General features: G+C 35.0%; 1 protein-coding gene across 1 annotated transcript; it reads left to right on the top strand.

The window, feature by feature from the left end:
• Nucleotides 1–5029: 5029 nt before the first annotated feature.
• On the top strand, nt 5030–17667 carry ASB17 (ankyrin repeat and SOCS box containing 17). The gene is made up of 3 exons (XM_011936945.1): nt 5030–5570; nt 14744–15023; nt 17382–17667. Exons 1-3 carry the CDS (start codon nt 5170–5172, stop codon nt 17586–17588), a joined length of 888 nt encoding a protein of 295 aa, XP_011792335.1. The 5' UTR covers nt 5030–5169; the 3' UTR covers nt 17589–17667.
• The last annotated feature ends 2865 nt before the right edge of the window (nt 17668–20532 follow it).

Here is a 20532-nt window from a genome sequence, read left to right as displayed (position 1 = left end):
ATAGAAGAGTGACAAACAATAAAAGAATCTATTAATAGCTTTTAGGTATTCATAATCCTAGGATATCTAGCATGGTGAGACTTTTAAGTATAAATTAAAAAGATTAGACCTTTGATTTTGTTTTTAAAGGGTTAAAATTTCACATATGTTCTTATGATTTTCTGCAAGTAATCATATTTCCAATATGTTCAATATGAGTCACCTGTGTGTTTATTTTTAAAATTTAACTGTAATACTAGATATGTTGTGGTTTCTGCCTTCTTTAGCCACAACTGACTAGCCTGAGGGGTAGACATGGTCCCAAGGAAAACTCACATAAAAGTTGGCCAAGGCTATGTCTTAAAATAGCCTAACTCAAAAATTGAGTTAAAATTAAGTTTAAAGATTGTGTTACAAATTTGAGTAGACACTGTGAGGTAGAGACAAGTCTACCCATTGTAGCTCTGTGCAAGCCGAAGTTCTGAGGGAACCAAAATTATGAGTCTAAGTGTTTCCTGAGGGTTGTCTCAATTCATGAATAGAACAGTAAAAATCCAGTTTGCCATGTATCTTAAGATATTTTGTAAAGTTGACATTGAGGTATTAAAATATATTCAAGGCATCATATAATATGTACATGGAAATGGATACTCTGCCTTTGGAAATACACACTGATCCTACCCAAACATCAAAAATCAGGAAATTCCTCTTCTCTCAAATGTATTTTTGTTTTGTATTTTCTTTTAAATACATGAATCAATACTAGACATGAATGGTATTGAGAATGGCCAAGCCTGGTAAAAGGGCTAATACAAGCTGAGTATCCCAATCCAAAATGCTTGGGATCAGAGTGTTTTAGATTTTGAATTTGTTTCAAACTTTGGAATTTTTACATACATATACATAATGAGATATCTTGGGAATGAGATCCAAGTTTAAACATGAAATTCATTTATGTTCCATATACATTTTATATATATAGCCTAAAGTTAAATTTATACAATATTAAAATAATTTTATGCATGAAACAAAGTTTGTGTACATTGAATCATCAGAAAGCAAACATGTCAGGTGTGGAATTTTCCACTTTTGATGTCATATCAGAGCCACAAACATTTCAAATCTTGGAGCATTTTGGATTTTGGATTTTCAGCTTAGGGATGCTCAACGTGTGTAAATTTTATAGAGTAGATAGAATAGAGCTTCTACAAGCTTAATTTTATATAATTATGTAACAACTATACTACTGAATCCATCAAAGTCATTCTTATCTACTGACATTTGTTTTGTAGTTTGCTGAGACTATACAAACCTGTCACTCATCTATGACTTACCTATAAATCCCATTTCTGGAGAAAGTGCTTAGCTGGTCAACTTTGTCCTTGGCATCTCTCCTTAGGTAGGTGACTACCTCAGTTGTCTAGTGCTGTTGTGCTACACCTTTTATACTCTCCTAATTTGTAAATCAACGCACTCAGATTTTCCTGATATGCTTCCCTCTTATTAATAAAATGTAGCTGCACCGAGCCAGGTTAGAGGCTTAGGAATACAATTAAAACAAATTACTTCAAGCATTAGTTAGTAATAATGATTTCAAGTATAACAACTAGGTCTGAAATGCTCTAACATAAAAGAGTAAATGAGTAGAAATTTCAGGCAGCATTTGGGACCTATATGGCTTTTGGCCTACTTACAACACATAAAGGCCAACATTCAATCTATGTTTAGGTTATGCAATCTTAAGTACTGAAAAGCCCAGGTAAGATATTTAGATGAAACTCATTATTTCTCAATCATTAGCATATAATGTATGAAATATGTATTTCTTTATTTTTCTTTCTTTAAGTCAGGAAATTTATTAAAGCATGGAATGTATTTCAGTGCCATTAGACTTCTAATTATTTTACTGAGGGCTTTCTACAAATATGAAATGTGTAAGATATACTCTAGCATAGATGTTATAGCTATACCAAAGTTTGAAGGCAGCTGAATGCAAAGAACATGAACTGTGGATACAACTTTGGTTCAAATCACTGCCACTCACTAGCTGCATGATCTTGGGCAAGTGGCTTAGCCAATCTAAACCTCAGATTCCTCAACCATAAAATGGGTAAAATAAAACAAATTATGATGATTAAATGAGAAAAAAGCATATAAAGCACCCACCTAGTACAATGTAAGTACTCAAGATCTCAGTACATGTTAGCTAGTGTTATTAATTAGTAGGTTGTCTACTGTATATATTTTTGATGTTTATATTAGCAGTGAAAATAACTTTAAAAATATATTTTTTTTGAGGCAGAGTCTCACTCACTCTGTCAGCTGGTGTGGCATGCAATGGCACGATCTTGGCTCACTGCAACCTCCGCATCCCGGGTTCAAGTCATTCTCCTGCCTCAGCCTCCCGAGTAGCTGGGATTACAGGTGCACACCACCACACCCAGCTAATTTTTTTGTATTTTTAATAGAGACAGGGTTTTGTCATGTTAGCCAGGCTGTTCTCAAACTCCTGACCTCAAGTGATCTGCCTGTCTTGGCCTTCCAAAATCCTAGGATTACAGGCGTGAGCCACTGTGCCTGGCCAACATTTTAAGAATTTTAAAGAACTAATGCAGCAACAGCTTTGACTTACTATGTTATAGTTATTATTTTCAAAGTGAGCATGACTTGTTTCTTGCAATTAAAAAAATACACACTGATATTCAAATTATCAAGAAAGTATAAAGAAAAAAGAGAAAAAAATCACTCGAGTTTTCATATCCACAGATTTACATTAATATTACTTTAATGTATATTCTGAATACTTTTTTTCCAAAAGCAGGATTAACCTACTATCTATCTTCTGCTTTTTGACATACAATTGTAGAACTCTTGTTTCATGACTGCACTTCATAAACTAGCCATAGTAAGGTAGCTCACTTTGGAGAACCAGGGGAGAGTAGAGAGAAAGTCTCTAACCCTATTTTCTTTGGGTTCAAATTCCAGCTTTATCACTTACTAGACAAATGATCTTGGCAAAGATACTTAAGCTGTATATCTCAGCTTCCTTATCTGTGAAGTAAAAATTAAAGGAGTTAATATATAAAGCACTTAAAACAGTACCTGATATGTAACAAGTAGGACACAGAGTTAGCATGTATGACCATATATGGTCATCTACAAAGGTAATAATACTACATTGTTATAAAAATATAAAGTAACTCATAGAGCAAGACATGTGTAATGTTATCCTATTTGTATAAGAATGACAAATTTTTTTCAGATTAGGTATCTGTACTCTTTTTTTAAAAAAGACAAAATTTTATACACACAAGCAAAAACATTTGAAAGGCTATACAAAAAACTGCTAGCATGATTATCTCAGGGAGGAATTGTTGCTGGCTCTGTAATGTTTCAACTTTTTATAAGTTTTATGTGTTGTATTAAGAAATCAGTAAAACAGTTTAATTTAAAAAAAAAACAGAAAAAGTGAAAGAAAACAACGAAACTTGGTTTTTAGAAAGATGACAATATGTAGTTAGTTTAATTAGGTTGTCCAGCTGGGAAAAGACACTTTAGAGTTTACAAAATAAAATGCAATATTAGTAGATGCATATTACAGTAAATCTAAAGGCATAATTTTTTCTTACTAAAGAGACATCATTCACGATTTAAAGAAAAATACGCAAAAGGAAAAAGAATACATTTAATTACCTTTAAAAACGCTAATACATACACCCAAGGTTGTTAAGACTGATCACTCTGTGAATGGTATAAAATGGTGGCTGAAACATTAACTACAGAATAATGATAAAAACAACCATAACATCTTTCCCCTTTATTGTAGTGGGGCAAGGACACCATATCAAGCTTGAGGTACCTTTAGTGCCCAAATTGTATACATTCTGCCTGGTTTATAGCGAATAATTTCTGTAAAATTTAAAATTCTAAAAAAAGGTCTGACACAGTGGCTCACATCTGTAATCCCAACACTTTGAGAGGCCAAGGCGGGCAGATCACGAGGTCAGGAGTTCGAGGGCAGCCTGGCCAATATGGTGAAATCCCATCTCTACTAAAATACAAAAATTATCTGGGTATGGTGGTGCGCACCTGTAATCCAAGCTGCTCAGGAGGCTGAGGCAGGAGAATTGCTTGAACCCGAGAGACACAGTTTGTAGTAAGAGTGAGATCACACCATTGCATTCCAGCCGAGGCAATAGAGTGAGACACCGTCTCAACAACAACAACAAAAATCTAAAACAAAGTCTTTAAATTTTGGTTAATATTGTATGACATTCTTTCTCTTTGGGAATGAATATATTGGCAAGCTACTTAACCTATGTAAGCCTTAGTTAGGCACAGTGCCTCAAGCCTGTGATCCTAGCACTTTGGGAGGCTGAGGCAGGGGGATCATTTAAGCTCGGGAATTCAAGAACAGCCTGGCCAACATGGCATAACTCTGTTTCTACAAAACATACAAAAATTAGCTGGGCATGGCGGTGCATGCCTGTAGTCCCAGTTGTTTGGGAAGCTGAGGTAAGAGAAAGCTTGAGCCCAGGAGGTCAAGGCCGCAGTGAGCCATGATCATACCACTGCACTCCAGCCTGGGTGACAGGGTGAGACCCTGTCTCAAAAAACAAAAAACAACAAAAAAATTATCTGTGTAAGCCTCAATTTCCTCAACTATAAGATAGGGGAAATAATTGGTGAGGATTAAGTGAGAGCATACAGTATTCATGCAGAATATGAGAACAACACTTGAATTTATTCACTCTAGCAATCATTGTCTGCTTACATAATAGCCTACAAAGGATAATCAATCTGTTTATTACTATTATGTAGTCTACTGAAGAAACATGCAGAACTTGAGAAACAATGCAGACTACCCTGAACTGAATTCTTAGAAAATTAAATATACTGTATCTTAGCTTTCACGTTTGCCATTTCTGTCCAATATGTCTCTTTCAAATGTCACCAGTTACATATAATATCCCCTCTGTCTTATGCTGGTGACCTCTACCTATTGTGGAGGAATCTCCACCTATTGTGATGTCATCCAGTACTTTGTGATAATATTTATTTTTTCTGGTTACAGTTTAAAGGGCACTTCTGTTTGTGGAGTAAAGCCTACCACATTATCAAAATATGTAACTGGAGGATTACAATATGCTTACCTCTGATTTTATTTCTATACTGCTGCTATAAGTAACAATGAGTAAATCTAGTAAATTATGTCGTAAGACTTCTTGTCCAAGGAGCAATATATTCTGCAATCTCCTTGACAAAATTGTTAAAAGACCCTCCCTACAGTTTTTGGGTCAGTGGGGATATCACTGTTATGAACCAAGGATTTACAGATCACTGGCAAAAATTCTGAGATATGTGGACTTGGATGGTTTTGACGCACTCCTCACAGATTACATTGCATTTGTGGAAAAATCAGGATACCGTTTTGAAGTAAGTTTTAACCTCGACTTTACTGAAATATGTGTGAATACAATTCTCTACTGGGTTTTTGCCAGAAAAGGTAATCCTGACTTTGTGGAATTGCTTCTCAAGAAGACAAAAGACTATGTTCAAGACAGAAGTTGTAACCTGGCACTGATATGGAGGTAATAATCTCATATCTTTTCACTATAGAACAAGAAAATTTATCTTTAGGAGAGTAGAGTGCTTCTTTTTTCTAAAATTAACATGTATAGTGGCTATATGTGAAGTAAGGAATTCTCACCTAATTGTTTGACCAGTTGTTCACTCCTTCACTCTTTCATTATGTATTGTATTTTAATTTATATGTAAGTTATTATGTACTAATAAATCATTAGTGATTCTGCTCTACACAGCTTACACGTTAGTGCTAAACAACATGTTTCTCTAACTAAACAGAGACACTATATTGTGTAATACTATGATCTCCTATTTCTGAGAATCCTGAGGTTTTATATTTGTATATGTTTATAAGCTGACTTTCAAAGTACAGTTGGGAATATGCACACATATTCACATAGTAATACTTATTAAACACAACAGTTCCCTATTTGTGTGTTAAACATTGATAAATTGGACTCCAAATTCTCCAAATTTGAGCACAATGAAGGTCAAGTACCTGATGCTATCGATAACAGAATCAAATTTTTATTGTCTTCACATGTCAATTTACCAAATGCATACTACTGAGGATCTTATGAAAATAAAATCTCCAATGTATCCTCTTTGTAGAGCCTGTAATATAGATTTTAAAGTTACTTAGTTTGCACTAACTTTCTTTGGTTTTAGATATTCATCTGAATAAAACATTCATGTGTTCATTCATTCAACAAAATATTTATTAATCATATTATTATGTATGCAGCTCTGTACTAGGTGCAATGATAAATGCATGTATGCAATGAAAAACAAAATTGACAAGATCAGTTAAAGACTAAACCAATTTAGATTCTGCCTAAAGCAGAGTTTTTCCTTGATTGTGTATCCTACGGTACTGGAGAACCACTGGATTTCATTACTTAATGATTACTAAAGTACATGAACTGATAGCTGTGGTTTGGAAACAACAATAAACAAAACTACCACATAGTACTTTGTGTTTTAAGTAACTATTATATTTGTAACTACAGCAGAGATCAGCAAATCTTCTAAAGCTAACTGTCACTAGCTGGGCTAAAAAGTGCCTGTCTATAGCCCTGGAAGGCCCATGGGAAAGAAAAATTGAGTCAAACAGAGGGAGAGAGAATAAATTTTTTAAAATTAAAAATGGAAGCAGAGAGGAGAAAGCTGTAAGGAAAATGAAACAGAGAAACACAGTGGAACATGATAGAGTGCTATTAACAACTGTCTTAAGACAGGTTTAAAATTAATAAATTTCAACTTAGATGCATCCACAAAGCAAAACCCATTACAGGCCAATTCTATGGATCACAACATCATTTGGACTTTTCAGAATCATAGAATTTTAAATTTGGATGGAGCCTAACAATTCATTAGCAGACCCTTACCCTGGACAGCAAACCTCTGTAGGGCATCACTGGTTGATGCTCACTGGTCTCTTCTTAAACAATTCTAGTAGTAGTGAGTTAACTATTTCCCGAGGTAAACCATTCCTTTGCCTTGGGGTCCTTGTTTTTCCTAGTGTTATATATATAGTTATATATATAGTTATACATATATATACATGTTATACATAGTTATATATGTTTTATATATATAACTAAAAATATATAACTAGTTATATAAATATATAAATATAACTAGTCATAATACTTACATAACTATATAAGTAGTTGTATATATAACTAAGTGTTTGAATATATATAATATATATAGTCACATGACTTTAAATATGATATATATGCCAATGACTCTCAAATCTTTATCCCCAGTGTTGACTTTGCCTCTGAGCTCTGAACTCCTTCTATATTTAATTAATTGACATTGCGACATGGCATCTCAAACTGAATAGAAACAAAGCAGAATACTGATCTAACGCACCCCCCTTTCTGCCAACCTTTTCCTTCCCCAGAATTCCCCCCAACCCCCGATTAACAGTACCTGTGTCTCTACCACGTGGCTCAAGGCAGAAATCTAGGATTTATTCTTGATTATTTCCTTTGCTTCAACACATCAGTAAGTCCTTTTATTTCCAAAACATATCCCAATCATTTCTATTTCTTTTCATCTCCTTTAATCTCTTCCATTTCCTTTCATCTCTTCCATTTCAAATCTAGGTGAACCCACCATCACCTCTTGCATAGAAAACTGCAATAGACTCTTAAAGAGTCATCCAGCTTCCACTCTTTCCTGCCAACTCCTGTAATCTGCTATTGACTCAGAAGCCTGAGTGACCTTTTAAAAACACAAAATGGCTCATATCAACCATAGTTAAAATCCCCCAGTTTTTCCACTACAATGATTTTATACAAGGGATATAGAATTCAAATAATACCACTTTTTAAAAAAACCCTACATGAAAGATCACTCTGTATTTCTCCCAAACCCAATCTCATATTACTCTCCCTTTTGAACACTATATTCCAGCCACACAAACCTTTCTGTTTCTTGAACATCTTCAAGTTCATTCCTGCCATAAGGCCTCATAATACTGTTCCCTCTGTCCGAAAATCTATTCACTTGGGTCTTCCTCCTCATCAGCTAGGTCACAGTATAAATATCATCTTCTCAAAGAGGCCTTTCCTACTCACACAATCTAAAGAAGACAGTCAGCCATTATATTATTTTATTTTAATGTTCTGCACCTGCTGATCACTGACTTGTTTATCTACTGTTGTTCCTTTTTTCATTGGTTTGCTCACGATCTATCCTCATGGATAGAGTGTGTAGAACTATGTCAGATACATAGCAACTGCTCAATCAGGATTTTGTTGAGTGAGTAAGTGAATTTTAAAGCAGTTTTATTTGATTCTTCTTTCCTGTACTGCACTGAAGTCTTGCATTTCTCCAACCCTGCCCCTGTAGCTATAAGGATCAGTCTGTTAACTCTTTTCTACACAAAAACTTCTCAAATATTTGAACACACCTATTATGTCCTCATAATGAATACCCCATATTTCCTATTATCTGTTGTTCTTTACTTCGACAACATCATTCTTTGGTCATCCTCCCTTGTTTACACTCTAATTTGATAATTTCCCTATTATATCTCCCTGGAGGAGAGGAGATAGAATTAACAAGGGAAAGAAACTTAAGTTTGTTCATTTTTACCACAAACCTGCAAAAATCATCTGAGTGCCACAGTGTGACAGATTGTAGGTGGCTAAAGGGAGAAGATGTCATTCCATTCAAATAACAATAATAAATATTAAGCATTTTCTAAGTGCCAGACACTATGTTATTTATTGGGGAATACAAAAACAAAGTAGACATATTTCCTGATTTTAGAGAGCTCATATACTAGTAAGTGAGGCATAAATGTAAACAGCAATTATAAACACACTCTAGGTACAAAAATAGAAGCACGTACAGGTAGAGAGAGCAGAGAAGGAAATTGTTAACACCATTAGGGAGGAATAGGTATCTGAGAAGGCTCAATAGAATAGGTGATGTCTTAAACTGATTTTTAAAAGATAGCAAAGAGTTTTTTCTTTCTTTCTCTTCAAGACACGTAGTCTATATAGAAGGAGGATGACTGAAACTAAGGGAGATACAAACAATATTGTTGTATCCTATGACTAAAAGCAGTTTAGTAATAGCTAGAGAGTGAGATAGGAATCAGGTAGTAAGAGAAATGAAGACTGGAATTGAAAGAAGGAAGGATTTTGTAGGCCAGACTGAGGAACATGAAATTTACACCATGAATAATGCCTGGCCAGTGAAAGTCAACTTGTGGAATTAAAAAGATTCATCAGCCCCATTTGAAGACTGGATTTTGGGAAAACAGGCTGCAGCTACGTCAGGGAAACCAGTTAGTAGACTACTCAAGCACTCCAAGTATAATGTTCTATGCAGGAAGAGTTGGGGGAAAGTGATCTAATTTTTTTAAAGGGAGGTGGTTACTGAAGATCCCTGAGGCTGAATTTGCATAGCCTACAAAGTGTAGGTACTTAGTTTGCATGTGTATTTATAATAGTTTTGAGGGGAGAACTAATTCTGCTCGGCCAACATCCCTCCCAACTTCTGGTTGCCCTTTGATACTACAACTGTTCAGGTAAATTATAATGAGAACTTAAACTAAAACAGTAGCAATGGGAGAAAGGAGAGAGATTTTTAGACAGAATAACAAGACACGGTAAGTGATCAGAATTGGAAGATCTAAGAGAAGAAAGAGTTAAACTTCAGATTTCTAAATTTTGAGAGTGGTTGAAAGTTGTATTAGTTTCCTGTTGCTGCTGCAACAAATTGCCACAAACTTAGTGTCTTAAAACAACACAAATTTATAGTTTAGTTCTTATAGTTCCAGAGTTCAAAGGTCCAAAATAAGTCTTATAGAGCTAAATCAACTTGTTAGTAGGCCTGGTCCCTTATGGAGGTTTTAGGGAAGAATCTGTTTCCTTGCCTTTGCCAGCTTTCAGAGGCCATCTACATTCCTTGGCCGATGGCCTCTTCATCTTCGAAGCTAGCACTGTAATGTCATAATATCTTATTCATTGACTCTGCTTCCGACATTCTCTGTACTTATAAGGACTCTTGCAATTACACTGGGCACACCTAGTTAATCTCCCACCTCAAGATCTTCATCATATCTGCAAAATCCTATTTGCCATACTGAGGGGCTATTATTCAGCCCACCAAAATGGTCATACCACAAACTTATCAAGGTAAAATTTTTTTAAAAACCTATAAAATCAGTTTTGGACACATGAGTTTGCACTGCCTAATGGATATCGAGGTAGAGATGTGCAGTACATGGCTAGATATACAGTGCCATCCTTAATCTTCTCTTACATCTCACATCTATGTTAGGATATCTGTTGGTTCTACCTGCAAATAATATACAGCATCTGGCTATCTCCACTACTATGTTCCAAGTTAAGTGATTTCCTTCCTCCTTTAACAAATTCTCAACAAAGGGCAGATAACATTACTCTTCTATTCAAAACCTGCAGTGACTTGTCATTTTGGTTTAGAGTAAAAGGTGAGGTTCTTACAGTGATCCTTAAGGCTCTAAATAACGTGGCATCCCATTACCTCTGCCCTCTTTCAGCCACACTGGTTCCCTTATTCTTCCTTCATCACACCAGGCACACTGTCCCGCGATAGGGCCCTGAAATATCCAAATGCTTAACTTCCTCACCTCCTTCTGGTCTTTGTTCAAATGCCACTTTCAATGATGTACTCTTCCATCATCTTATTTAATATTTAAAGATGCCCTGACTGTACCCGCCCACAGCATATCCATATTTCTTATTCTGCTCCACTTATTCTTTTTTCCAAGCACTCATCACCTTCTAACATAAAATGTGCTTGTTTACTATGTTCATGCTGTATTGTTGTTAATCATCACTGTAATATAAGCAAGAGAGTAGGGATCTTCATTTTGTTTCCTGATATATCCCAAGCACCTAAAACAGTTCCTGGCATATAGTATGCATTCAATATTTGTTGAAATAAATAAATGGACAGGGACTGAAGTTATGATCATAAATGAAATTGCCTGGGAACAGTCAAATAAAATTGGTCTAAAGGCCATGCATATTTACTTAGATGTCGAGGGCAGAGGAAGAGGAGCCAGTGAAAGACAGTTGAGGAGAAATAGCCAAAGAGATAAATGGGTAACTTGGAGAGACTAGCCCAACTGAGTAAAAGGAAAACATAGTTTTAAGAAAGACAACTGTGTGAAATATCACACACACAAAATTATTCTGGAGAAGCACCTATCAAATTTTTCAGTTAGAAATTGAAGGAGAATGAAAAGGAAAAAAATTAGAAATAATTATAGCTAAAAACTGAATCATTCTCTGCATGTCTATATGGAAATATTATGCCCCATTTCATAAGCATTATGACAGGTTTTCAGATACCAAGGGTTCAGTTCATTAACCTCACATTTAAAAACTAATTCTTGCTTTGCTTGCTGCACTTCATCCATATAAGTACTGCTATAATTAACTGTCAGTACAGATTAAGCAAATTCTGGTTTACAGTAACATACTCTTTAAACATGAGGATTAATCATATGTCATTTGGGTACAGATTAGACTTTTAAATCTCATTTTAAACCTATTTGAGTTTTAGTCATGTTTTCAACATTTTTCAATATTCATTCAGTATCTGCTAAAGGTAATATCAATCTTAATATCTTAGAATCAACTAATATCTCAAAATCTTAATAGTGACCACTTATGGTATATTTTGCCTCTGAGTCTCCAGAATTCCCATACTTATAAGGTTCTTAAGTCAAATATTTTCTTAAGAACAAGCAAGATGAACACATTAAATTGCCTTTGAAAAGTTTAAGTGATTACACATCAACAAAAATCTTGTTAGGCCTGAAAGCTACAGGATAAATTCAAAGAATTTTTTACTATCACATATATAGTCAAAATTTTCAGTAAAAAAAGTTCAATGAACAAATATTTGAGTGCCCAATATGGGCCAAGCATTGTTCTAGGCACTTAAATATGTAGTAGTCAACTAAGAAGAAATTACTGTCTTTTAGGAGCTTACACTTTTGTAAATTGTTCTGCTTATCCATTTATTTTGAAGATGAGAAAATGAAAGTTTAGAGGTGTTAAATAAGTTTTCCAAAAGATACAAATTTAATGTAGGTAGGTACAAAGTGCCCTGAGGAGTGTGAGATATATCCGGGTAATCAAAGAAGACTTCACGAAAGAGTTTATTAGACAAGGTCTCATAAAGATGAGTTAGACTTATTGCAGAATTGGGGGAGAAGACCATATACAAAGCAAAGAAATGAGAAAGACCTGGATGCAGTGGCAGTTTGGGAAACTGCTTACTAATGATAGGTAACATAGAAAGATACATAGTTTAGAAGTTCTCCATGTGTTGGAAGTATTTGTAAAAAAAGATGAGATGCCCAGGACATGATTGGTCTGGAGATGATTCCACAAGAGAGAGAGGAAATAATACATATCCACATTCATATATATGTACATATATATATATATATATATCCTCTCTCTTTCTATATGTGTGTGCATGTGTGTATATATATGTATATGTATGTATAGTGCCAGTGACAGAGTTATGACAAAAACCTACATCTTGATTTCTAAAATGCTACTTTGCACTACACTTCACTATTTTTTAAATTACAAAATCCTGGCATTTCAGAGTTTGGTGAAACTTTGGAGATAAACTAGTTGGTCCAGTGACTTTCCAACTATACTTTTTGGAGACCTGAATGAGGAACTAGTAGGGGTAAGGGCTCTAGGACTTCCACCAGAAAAACTCTTTTTTCTTAGTTTTGTCAGATTCTTCAAAAACAACTTGAAAAAAGCTCATCTGTTACAAAACATTTATCTTCTATAGCTAGTTCTGGTATAGCAATCCTCCAATGCTGGTTTACATTTGTGCCTAAAACATTCTTTCGAATCTTTTTATTGGAAAACACCTACTAATCTTTCAAATCTTAGTTTCTGGATAACCTATAGGAAATGACTATTTCAGACAGAGTTAAGTACCCCACCTCAGTGCTTCTATAGTACCCTGAGCATGCTTCTATCATTGTAATTATCACCTTGTATTGTATTTATACAATTTCTTGTGTTTTCCTTACTAGATGGTAATAGTCAAGAACTATATCTTTCATCTCTGTGTATCTACTCCTTAGTACACTCTAGGCAAAGCAAGTGTTATATAAATTAGGTAATGAAGGAATGAGCAAATGAGTACATAAATGCTTGTGGAAACGGATGTAAAGAGGCCAACTTGCCCAACAATCACACAGCCAATTCAGAGTCAAACCTTGGAACCTAGAACACTTGTCTCTACTGTTTATACCATTATACGATGCTGCCTCCCATTTTACCTATGCAGTCTTAAAGTTCCCCTTTTAGCATAAGACTTTCCTTGCTCTGAGTAGTTGCCTAAAACCAGCATTTATGCTTCGTGTGCTGCCCTGCAGTATTTTATTAGGCCAGTCAAGAGAATTCCACAGACAAAAATCATTAATAAAATTTCCCTTTCATTAGCCTAAAAACTATATTACTTGGCAAAATTACAGCTTGCTAACATAAAATCCTTTGTGGTCAATGACACCACAACAATATTTACTCTGACCAAAATAACAGCATAAAAGTCTATTAAATCAAACAACTGCAAGAAGTATATACCATTTTAAAAAATGAAGTTTTCATTTCCATCATAAAGGAAGAGAAATTTTTAAGTCTAGCCATCATGTGACACTCTAGGGAAAACAAGATTTCAGAGCAGACTCAAAATTTTACTCAAGAAGAAAAATTCTGCCCTTGAGGGACCTGATATGGTTCTCATTATAATTTACATTTCCTAAGCCCAACCAACTCTAATTTTATTAGAGTGAAAAACATAGAATTAAGATAGTTGTATTTATTCCTTTCCTAATCTCCAAACTCAATTCAAGCTCATGTCTGGTACATGATCAAGAAGAACAAAATAAAAAAGATATGCAAGTGACCACATAATTCTTTCTATTAATAAAGTTAAATCAAAAAGTTCTGTCTTTCTTTTCCATTTTATTTTTTCCAGAGCTACATCAGTTTTGTAATACTGTCCTAAGCAGTATAGATTTCTCAACTAGAATTGCTACGACTAAAAGTAAATACTTTACATATATTATAAATTGGTTTTGTTTATTTTTACAATGTAAATGGGGTTTAAGTGTTTGGTAGGAGTTTTCTTTTAACTTTCAGTTTGGTCTAGATTCATAGAGTGGAAAACTCCTTTTAAGAAATATATAGGCTGGGGGCAGGGGCTCACGCCTGTCCCAGCACTTTGGGAGGCTGAGGCAGGCAGATCACCTGAGGTTGGGAGTTTGAAACCAGACTGACCAACATGGAGAAACACTGGCTCTACTAAAAATACAAGATGAGCTGGGCATGGTTGCACATGCCTGTAATCCCAGCTACTCAAGAGGCTGAGGCAGGAGAATCGCTTGAACCCAGGAGGCAGAGGTTGAGATGAGCGGAGATCATGCCATTGCACTCCAGCCTGAGCAACAAGCGGGAAACTCCATCTCAAAAAAAAAAAAAAAAAAGAAACATATAAAGTTACATTTAAGACATTTAACACTTAAGATAATAGTATTATTTTCCCATTACTAGCAAGATAAAGTGTTTATCACATTTTTTCATTCTATATCCAATGAGTTTTTGTTTTGTTTAATTCACAGAACTTTCACACCAGTATACTGTCCAAGTCCATTAAGTGGCATCACACCTCTCTTTTATGTAGCTCAGACAAGACAGTCTAATATCTTCAAAATACTACTGCAATATGGAATCTTAGAAAGAGAAAAAAACCCTATCAACATTGTCTTAACGATAGTACTCTACCCTTCAAGAGTAAGAGTAATGGTTGATCGTGAATTGGCTGACATCCATGAAGATGCCAAAACATGTTTGGTACTATGTTCCAGAGTGCTTTCTGTCATTTCAGTCAAGGAAATAAAGGTAAGAAAACTACTTTTAAAAAAAATGGGCCCAAATATTAGTGAATCTTAAGATTAAACTATAAAGGAAAGAATACAGTTAATTTTTAATTTACAGAATATGTCCAGTGACAGATCATTGAATATATATTAATAAAAATAATAGGGAAAATCTCAAACAGTCCTTTACTTCTTATGTTTTTAGAAATATGAAAGAAAATTAAGTTGTATGTATAGTCCATTTTAGTATTAAGTAGATATATATTATATCCTAATTATATTTTTAAAACTGTTTAAGATGTCTTTGTCCTTTAAAAACTAAATAAAAAAATTTAACTGACCTTCTTTCCAACAGAATATTTCAAAATAAGGGTTACATTTCTCCCCACAAGTACAATCATATGTAAAAAAACAGATTTCTTCCATTCAAGTTCTCAAAGCAACATCAAGTATTATAAAAATATAAATAAAGGCTTAAAATATTTGTTCAAGTGAAAATATCTATCCCTCAGAAATGTGGAGACCTTCTTAATAATAAGGTTTCTGGAACAAATCAAATTTAGAGAAAACAATTAACAGCATATAGGGTACCCTGTCAAAATGAACTGCAAGTGTCAGCATCAAATTGAGTTATGCCCATTAGTAGCAAGAAATAAGTCCGTTTAATAGAGAGAAAGCTACCCCTATAAATTTAAACCAATAAAATCAACAAGGAATCCAGTAGTTCCCCTAATCTTTAATGGTATGACTTCAGAAATAAACTCGTAAGAGATATAACTCTACTATTTTTTTCCTTTAATGCCTCAGCAGTGAATATGAATACCTGAGCCAACTGTAAGCAAAGCAAATTTATCAAATTATTTTGGCAGCCCATTTTTTTTTTTTTTTTGAGACGGAGTCTTGCTCTGTCGCCCGGGCTGGAGTGCAGTGGCCGGATCTCAGCTCACTGCAAGCTCCGCCTCCCGGGTTCACGCCATTCTCCTGCCTCAGCCTCCCAAGTGGCTTGGATTACAGGCGCCCGCCACCTCGCCCGGCTAGTTTTTTTGTATTTTTTAGTAGAGACGGGGTTTCACCGTGTTCGCCAGGATGGTCTCGATCTCCTGACCTCGTGATCCGCCCGTCTCGGCCTCCCAAAGTGCTGGGATTACAGGCTTGAGCCACCGTGCCCGGCCTTGGCAGCCCATTTGTAAAACAAATTTTTTTTTTTTGCATTTTCAGAAACTTGCTTGTCCTTGGTCCAGTATTAATTCTGCATAATTGTTACAGAACATATCAATTCTCAACCAGTTCCGTGAATGCTATTCCTGAGATACAATCCTAGTAGAAAAGCACTAGGATAGAGTGAGTTTACCAAAATCATCTGCCAAAGTGGCGAAAAATTTATAGCTGGGTTCCAATCAATTACAGTTTAATAAAGTAAAATAGGATTGAGCAAGAAGATAAAGAATAGCATTAAAACTGCTTAAAGAACACTTTAAATGCCTCTGTTCTGCATTTCCACACTTCTCAGTAATTTTCCCTATCTCAGCACATATATTTTAAATATATGTTTACATATTTCTACCTCTACACCAGGAGTCTTGTAAGCACAGAGGCTGTGTCTGTTTTACCTACCCTAGCAATTATCCCAAGCACCTATCACAATGCTAAGCATATATTCTTTAATAGTTAAATAATTGAATAATGAATGCATTATATATGTAATAGATAAACAATAGTATCATGTAGCCTGTGGAGTATATGTTCTAGTGGAGAATATTTCTGTAATACAGCAATGTTTTTTCCTCCTAAGTCAATCTATTAACATTTGACCCCTAAGCTTAAATATTTTAAAAGATGCCTTTCTAAACCTTTAAAAGACATCTTTTCATTTGGACAGACCTCCTGTCAGACTTTCTTGTGTAGTAAGCATTACTCTACAATGTTTGATATCACCTTGGAAACTTTTAGGACTTAATTGTCTGTGTCCCACCCCAGACTAGTTGAATCAGAATTTGTGGAGTAGGACCTGAGCACTGGTATTTTTTACAGTCTCCCAGATAATTCTATATGGCAAAGTTGACCATAACCACTCTTCAGGAAGAAGTTGATAAAATATAAGTACAATCCAACTAAAATTAAAAACTTGATTGGATTCATAGTTGTAAAAAAATTTTGCCTTGTGTCCTTAGACATATAGATTATTTAAAGTTTATCCTTGTGAAAAAAAATGGGAATAAAATACTTGCCTCAAGTAAAAATGCTTTGGGAAAAAAAGTTATAAGGGTTTTATAAATTTATGGTCTATTTTCTAAATTTAAATTAAAAACAAGTGTTAATAATTTGGGACCAATCCAAATTACAAAACATTGCAAAAGTAAAATATTTTGCTTTTCTTCAGACACAGCTGAGTTTAGGAAGACGTCCAATTATTTCAAATTGGTTTGATTACATTCCTTCAACAAGATACAAAGATCCTTGTGAACTATTACATCTTTGCAGACTAACCATCAGGAATCAACTATTAACCAACAATATGCTACCAGATGGAATATTTTCACTTCTAATTCCTGCTCGTCTACAAAACTATCTGAATTTAGAAATCTAACATACATCAATGTCCTCAGTTTCTTAACAATGCTTACCAATGTATGGCTTAGAAGTTAATAAAAATTAACTTCATGTAAGTTTTTATTGCATTGAACATTCATTTAGAAAATATATTTTCACACAACATCTTAATTGGATCACCTTTTAATCATTATGTGACTCTGCCCATTACCGTCTATAAATGTAATAAATTATATGCATTTTACACAACAAAAAATGAACTATTCTGATCCAAATTACACAAAAATGAAAATATCAGTTCAATCTGTATGTTCTTTCATCACGAAGAAACTTATCTAAAAAAAAGTAGAGTTTTCTCAATTTTTTGGCTACTTTCTAAGTATTAGATTTTTTTCTCTACAACTATGTGCAAACATGAAACTTGGAAGACAGTTCTCTATGGATCTCTCTCATGTTTTTCCTGTCAGGAGAAGCAGCACTAATTTCCATTTATTATGGGCTAGCTTTTCAAGAATGTTTGTATAGTGAGCAGTTTGGGAGATAGACATACTGTCTTCCTCTGGAGCAGAGAGCAGGTTTATTGTCTAGTATAAAAAAGTAATGTCTTCCTCTGAGGCAAAGGTTGAGCAAGTTTGCTTGAAATTCATTATAAAAGATTGGAATTTCCCAAGCTCAGAGCTCCTCAGCTGTGACACAAATCTACTGTGTCCACATCTACTTGGACCAATCCATATCTTGGAGGGTGGATCTAAGTGGAATCGACACAAGCATGAATCTTATGCTACTTGCTAATGCCATTAGTAATAAAGTCCTTTGTTTCTAACCCAAGAATCTCTTGTCTTCTGACAGAAAGCATGAAGCTATGGCAGGCTAAATTGCTTGTTTGCAATTAGGGTAAAAATGTCAGACTCTTCACAGTTCTTGACAATGAGCATCTGTTCCCACCTTATCACTATATATTTTAGGACCTGTCTTAGTAAATTATGGTGGACAGTAGCAGATTCCACCGTCCACTCACAGTCTGGGTACTATCAAAGTGTGACAATTCATAGAAAGAGTGTTCACTCTGGTCCTGTACTAACATAAACTGTGTGAGTATTATTATTACAGTGTCTAAAGAACAGAATGTAAATAGTAAAGTAGCAAAGACATGGAGCAATATAACCAGATTACTTGCTTTTTCTTTCCCTCTACTTCCATTTAGTTGAAGTAAAAATACATTATAGGATTGAATTACAGAAATGCTTACTTATACACTTTATTAAAATGTTTATAACAGCATATTTTAAGCTCATAAATATAGAAGTACATATTATAGACAGGCTATTCACATGAATATTTCCTTTACTAGAAACATGTAAAATAGTTATATATTTTGGTTAAAAATAAGTTAATATAAAGAAAGCCTAAAAGCTACCTTTAGTCTAGCACATAAAGAAACATTGATAAATAAATTCATTCCAGATCCAGATCCAGATGAAGCAATTTATCTGACCAAATACCTCAGCAAATCTTTTGACATTTATTCTCTAATTTTCATCCTTTTCTTCCATCCTTCTCTTCGTATGTCTTCAACTCTAAGAAAGATTAATAAATTTGGTCTAGTCTTCACTTTTATTGACTATGTCTCATGCGTGTTCTAAAGGGTGGGCAATAAGCAGCAACTAAGTTTCAGGAACTTCTTCCTACTGGAATTCCGATTACTTCCATATTTCTCAACATGATAAATCCAATATCACCCAGAATCTTACTGAACTCTTCCCTTCTGTAATAGTTTCCCAGAGTTGCTGTAACAAAGTGCCACACACTGGGAACTTTATTTCTCATCTCACAGTTGTGAATCCTACAAGTCCAAAATCAAGGTGTTACCAGGGCCCTCCTCCCTCTAAAGCTTTTATGAGAATTCTTCCTTACCTCATTCTAGCTTCTGGTGGTTTCCCTTCCTTGGCCTGTAGCTGCATCACTTCAATCCTTTGTCTTCATATGGTGTTCCCCTCTGTCTTCATGTGGTCTTATAAGGACAGCTGTCATGTCTCATCTGATTACATTCATAATAATCCCATTTCCAAACATCACATTCTGAGGTACTGAGGGTTAGCACTCGAACATATCTTTTTTATTGTTTTCACACTTAAAACATTTTTGTCTTTTTTTTTAAGTTCAGGGGTACATGTGCAGGATGTGCAGGTTTGTTACACAGGTAAATGTGTGCCATGGTGGTTTGCTGCACAGGTCATCCCATCACCTAGGTATTAAGACCAGCATCCATTAGCTGTTCTTCCTGATGCCCTCCCTTTTCTGTCTCCACCCTCTGCCAGGCCCTGGCGTGTGTTGTTCCCCTCCATGTGTCCATGTGCTCTCATCATTTAGATCCCACTTATAAGTGAGAACATGTGGTGTTTGGTTTTCTGTTCCTGTATTAATTTGCTGAGGATAATGACCTCCAGCTCCAACCACATTCCCTCAAAAGACATGATATCTTTCAAATCAATGTCTTCTCTCTCTCATCAGCCACTCTGCCCACTCAACTCTTCTCTCCTCCCACATGCATCTGTCCCATTCCCATCATTTCTACCTTTAACCCTCATCAACTCTACTAAAATAGTCTCTTAAACTATTTGGTCTCCTTGACTCTGGTTTCAACTGCCCATTTCAAAATCATTCATGCTAACACCCAGATGATCTTATTAAGATGCAAATCTAATCATGTTATACCACCATCACTACTACCACCATCCCTTGCCAATCCCCCAAGGGCAAACATGCCTTAAAACTCTACAGTGGTTTATAGGAGAAACTGATAGAAAGCACCTAGCTTCACTCTCTCTCATATGCATTGTATCTTCTAGCTAAACTAAGCTGCTTACTGCTTCACATATCTTTACTTACACATATGCTGATCTATCTAAAATGCCTTTTCCTTCCTAAAAACCCAATATATTTTATCCTTTAAATTCCCTTTGACCAACAAACATTACATA

The sequence above is a fragment of the Colobus angolensis genome, unplaced genomic scaffold, assembly GCF_000951035.1.
Source record: "Colobus angolensis palliatus isolate OR3802 unplaced genomic scaffold, Cang.pa_1.0 Scaffold158, whole genome shotgun sequence".
NCBI classification, from domain to species: domain Eukaryota; kingdom Metazoa; phylum Chordata; class Mammalia; order Primates; family Cercopithecidae; genus Colobus; species Colobus angolensis.
Note: the sequence above shows the minus strand (reverse complement) of the source record. Positions and strands in the feature narration are given on the sequence as shown.

Bases quoted from the DNA above. Each gene is read 5' to 3' on its own strand.
- ASB17 (XM_011936945.1), top strand. From the start codon at position 5,170: ATGAGTAAATCTAGTAAATTATGTCGTAAGACTTCTTGTCCAAGGAGC. The intron at 5,571-14,743 runs GTAATAATCTCA...TTTAATTCACAG, and splicing joins AACCTGGCACTGATATGGAG to AACTTTCACACCAGTATACT. The intron at 15,024-17,381 runs GTAAGAAAACTA...GCTTTTCTTCAG, and splicing joins TTTCAGTCAAGGAAATAAAG to ACACAGCTGAGTTTAGGAAG.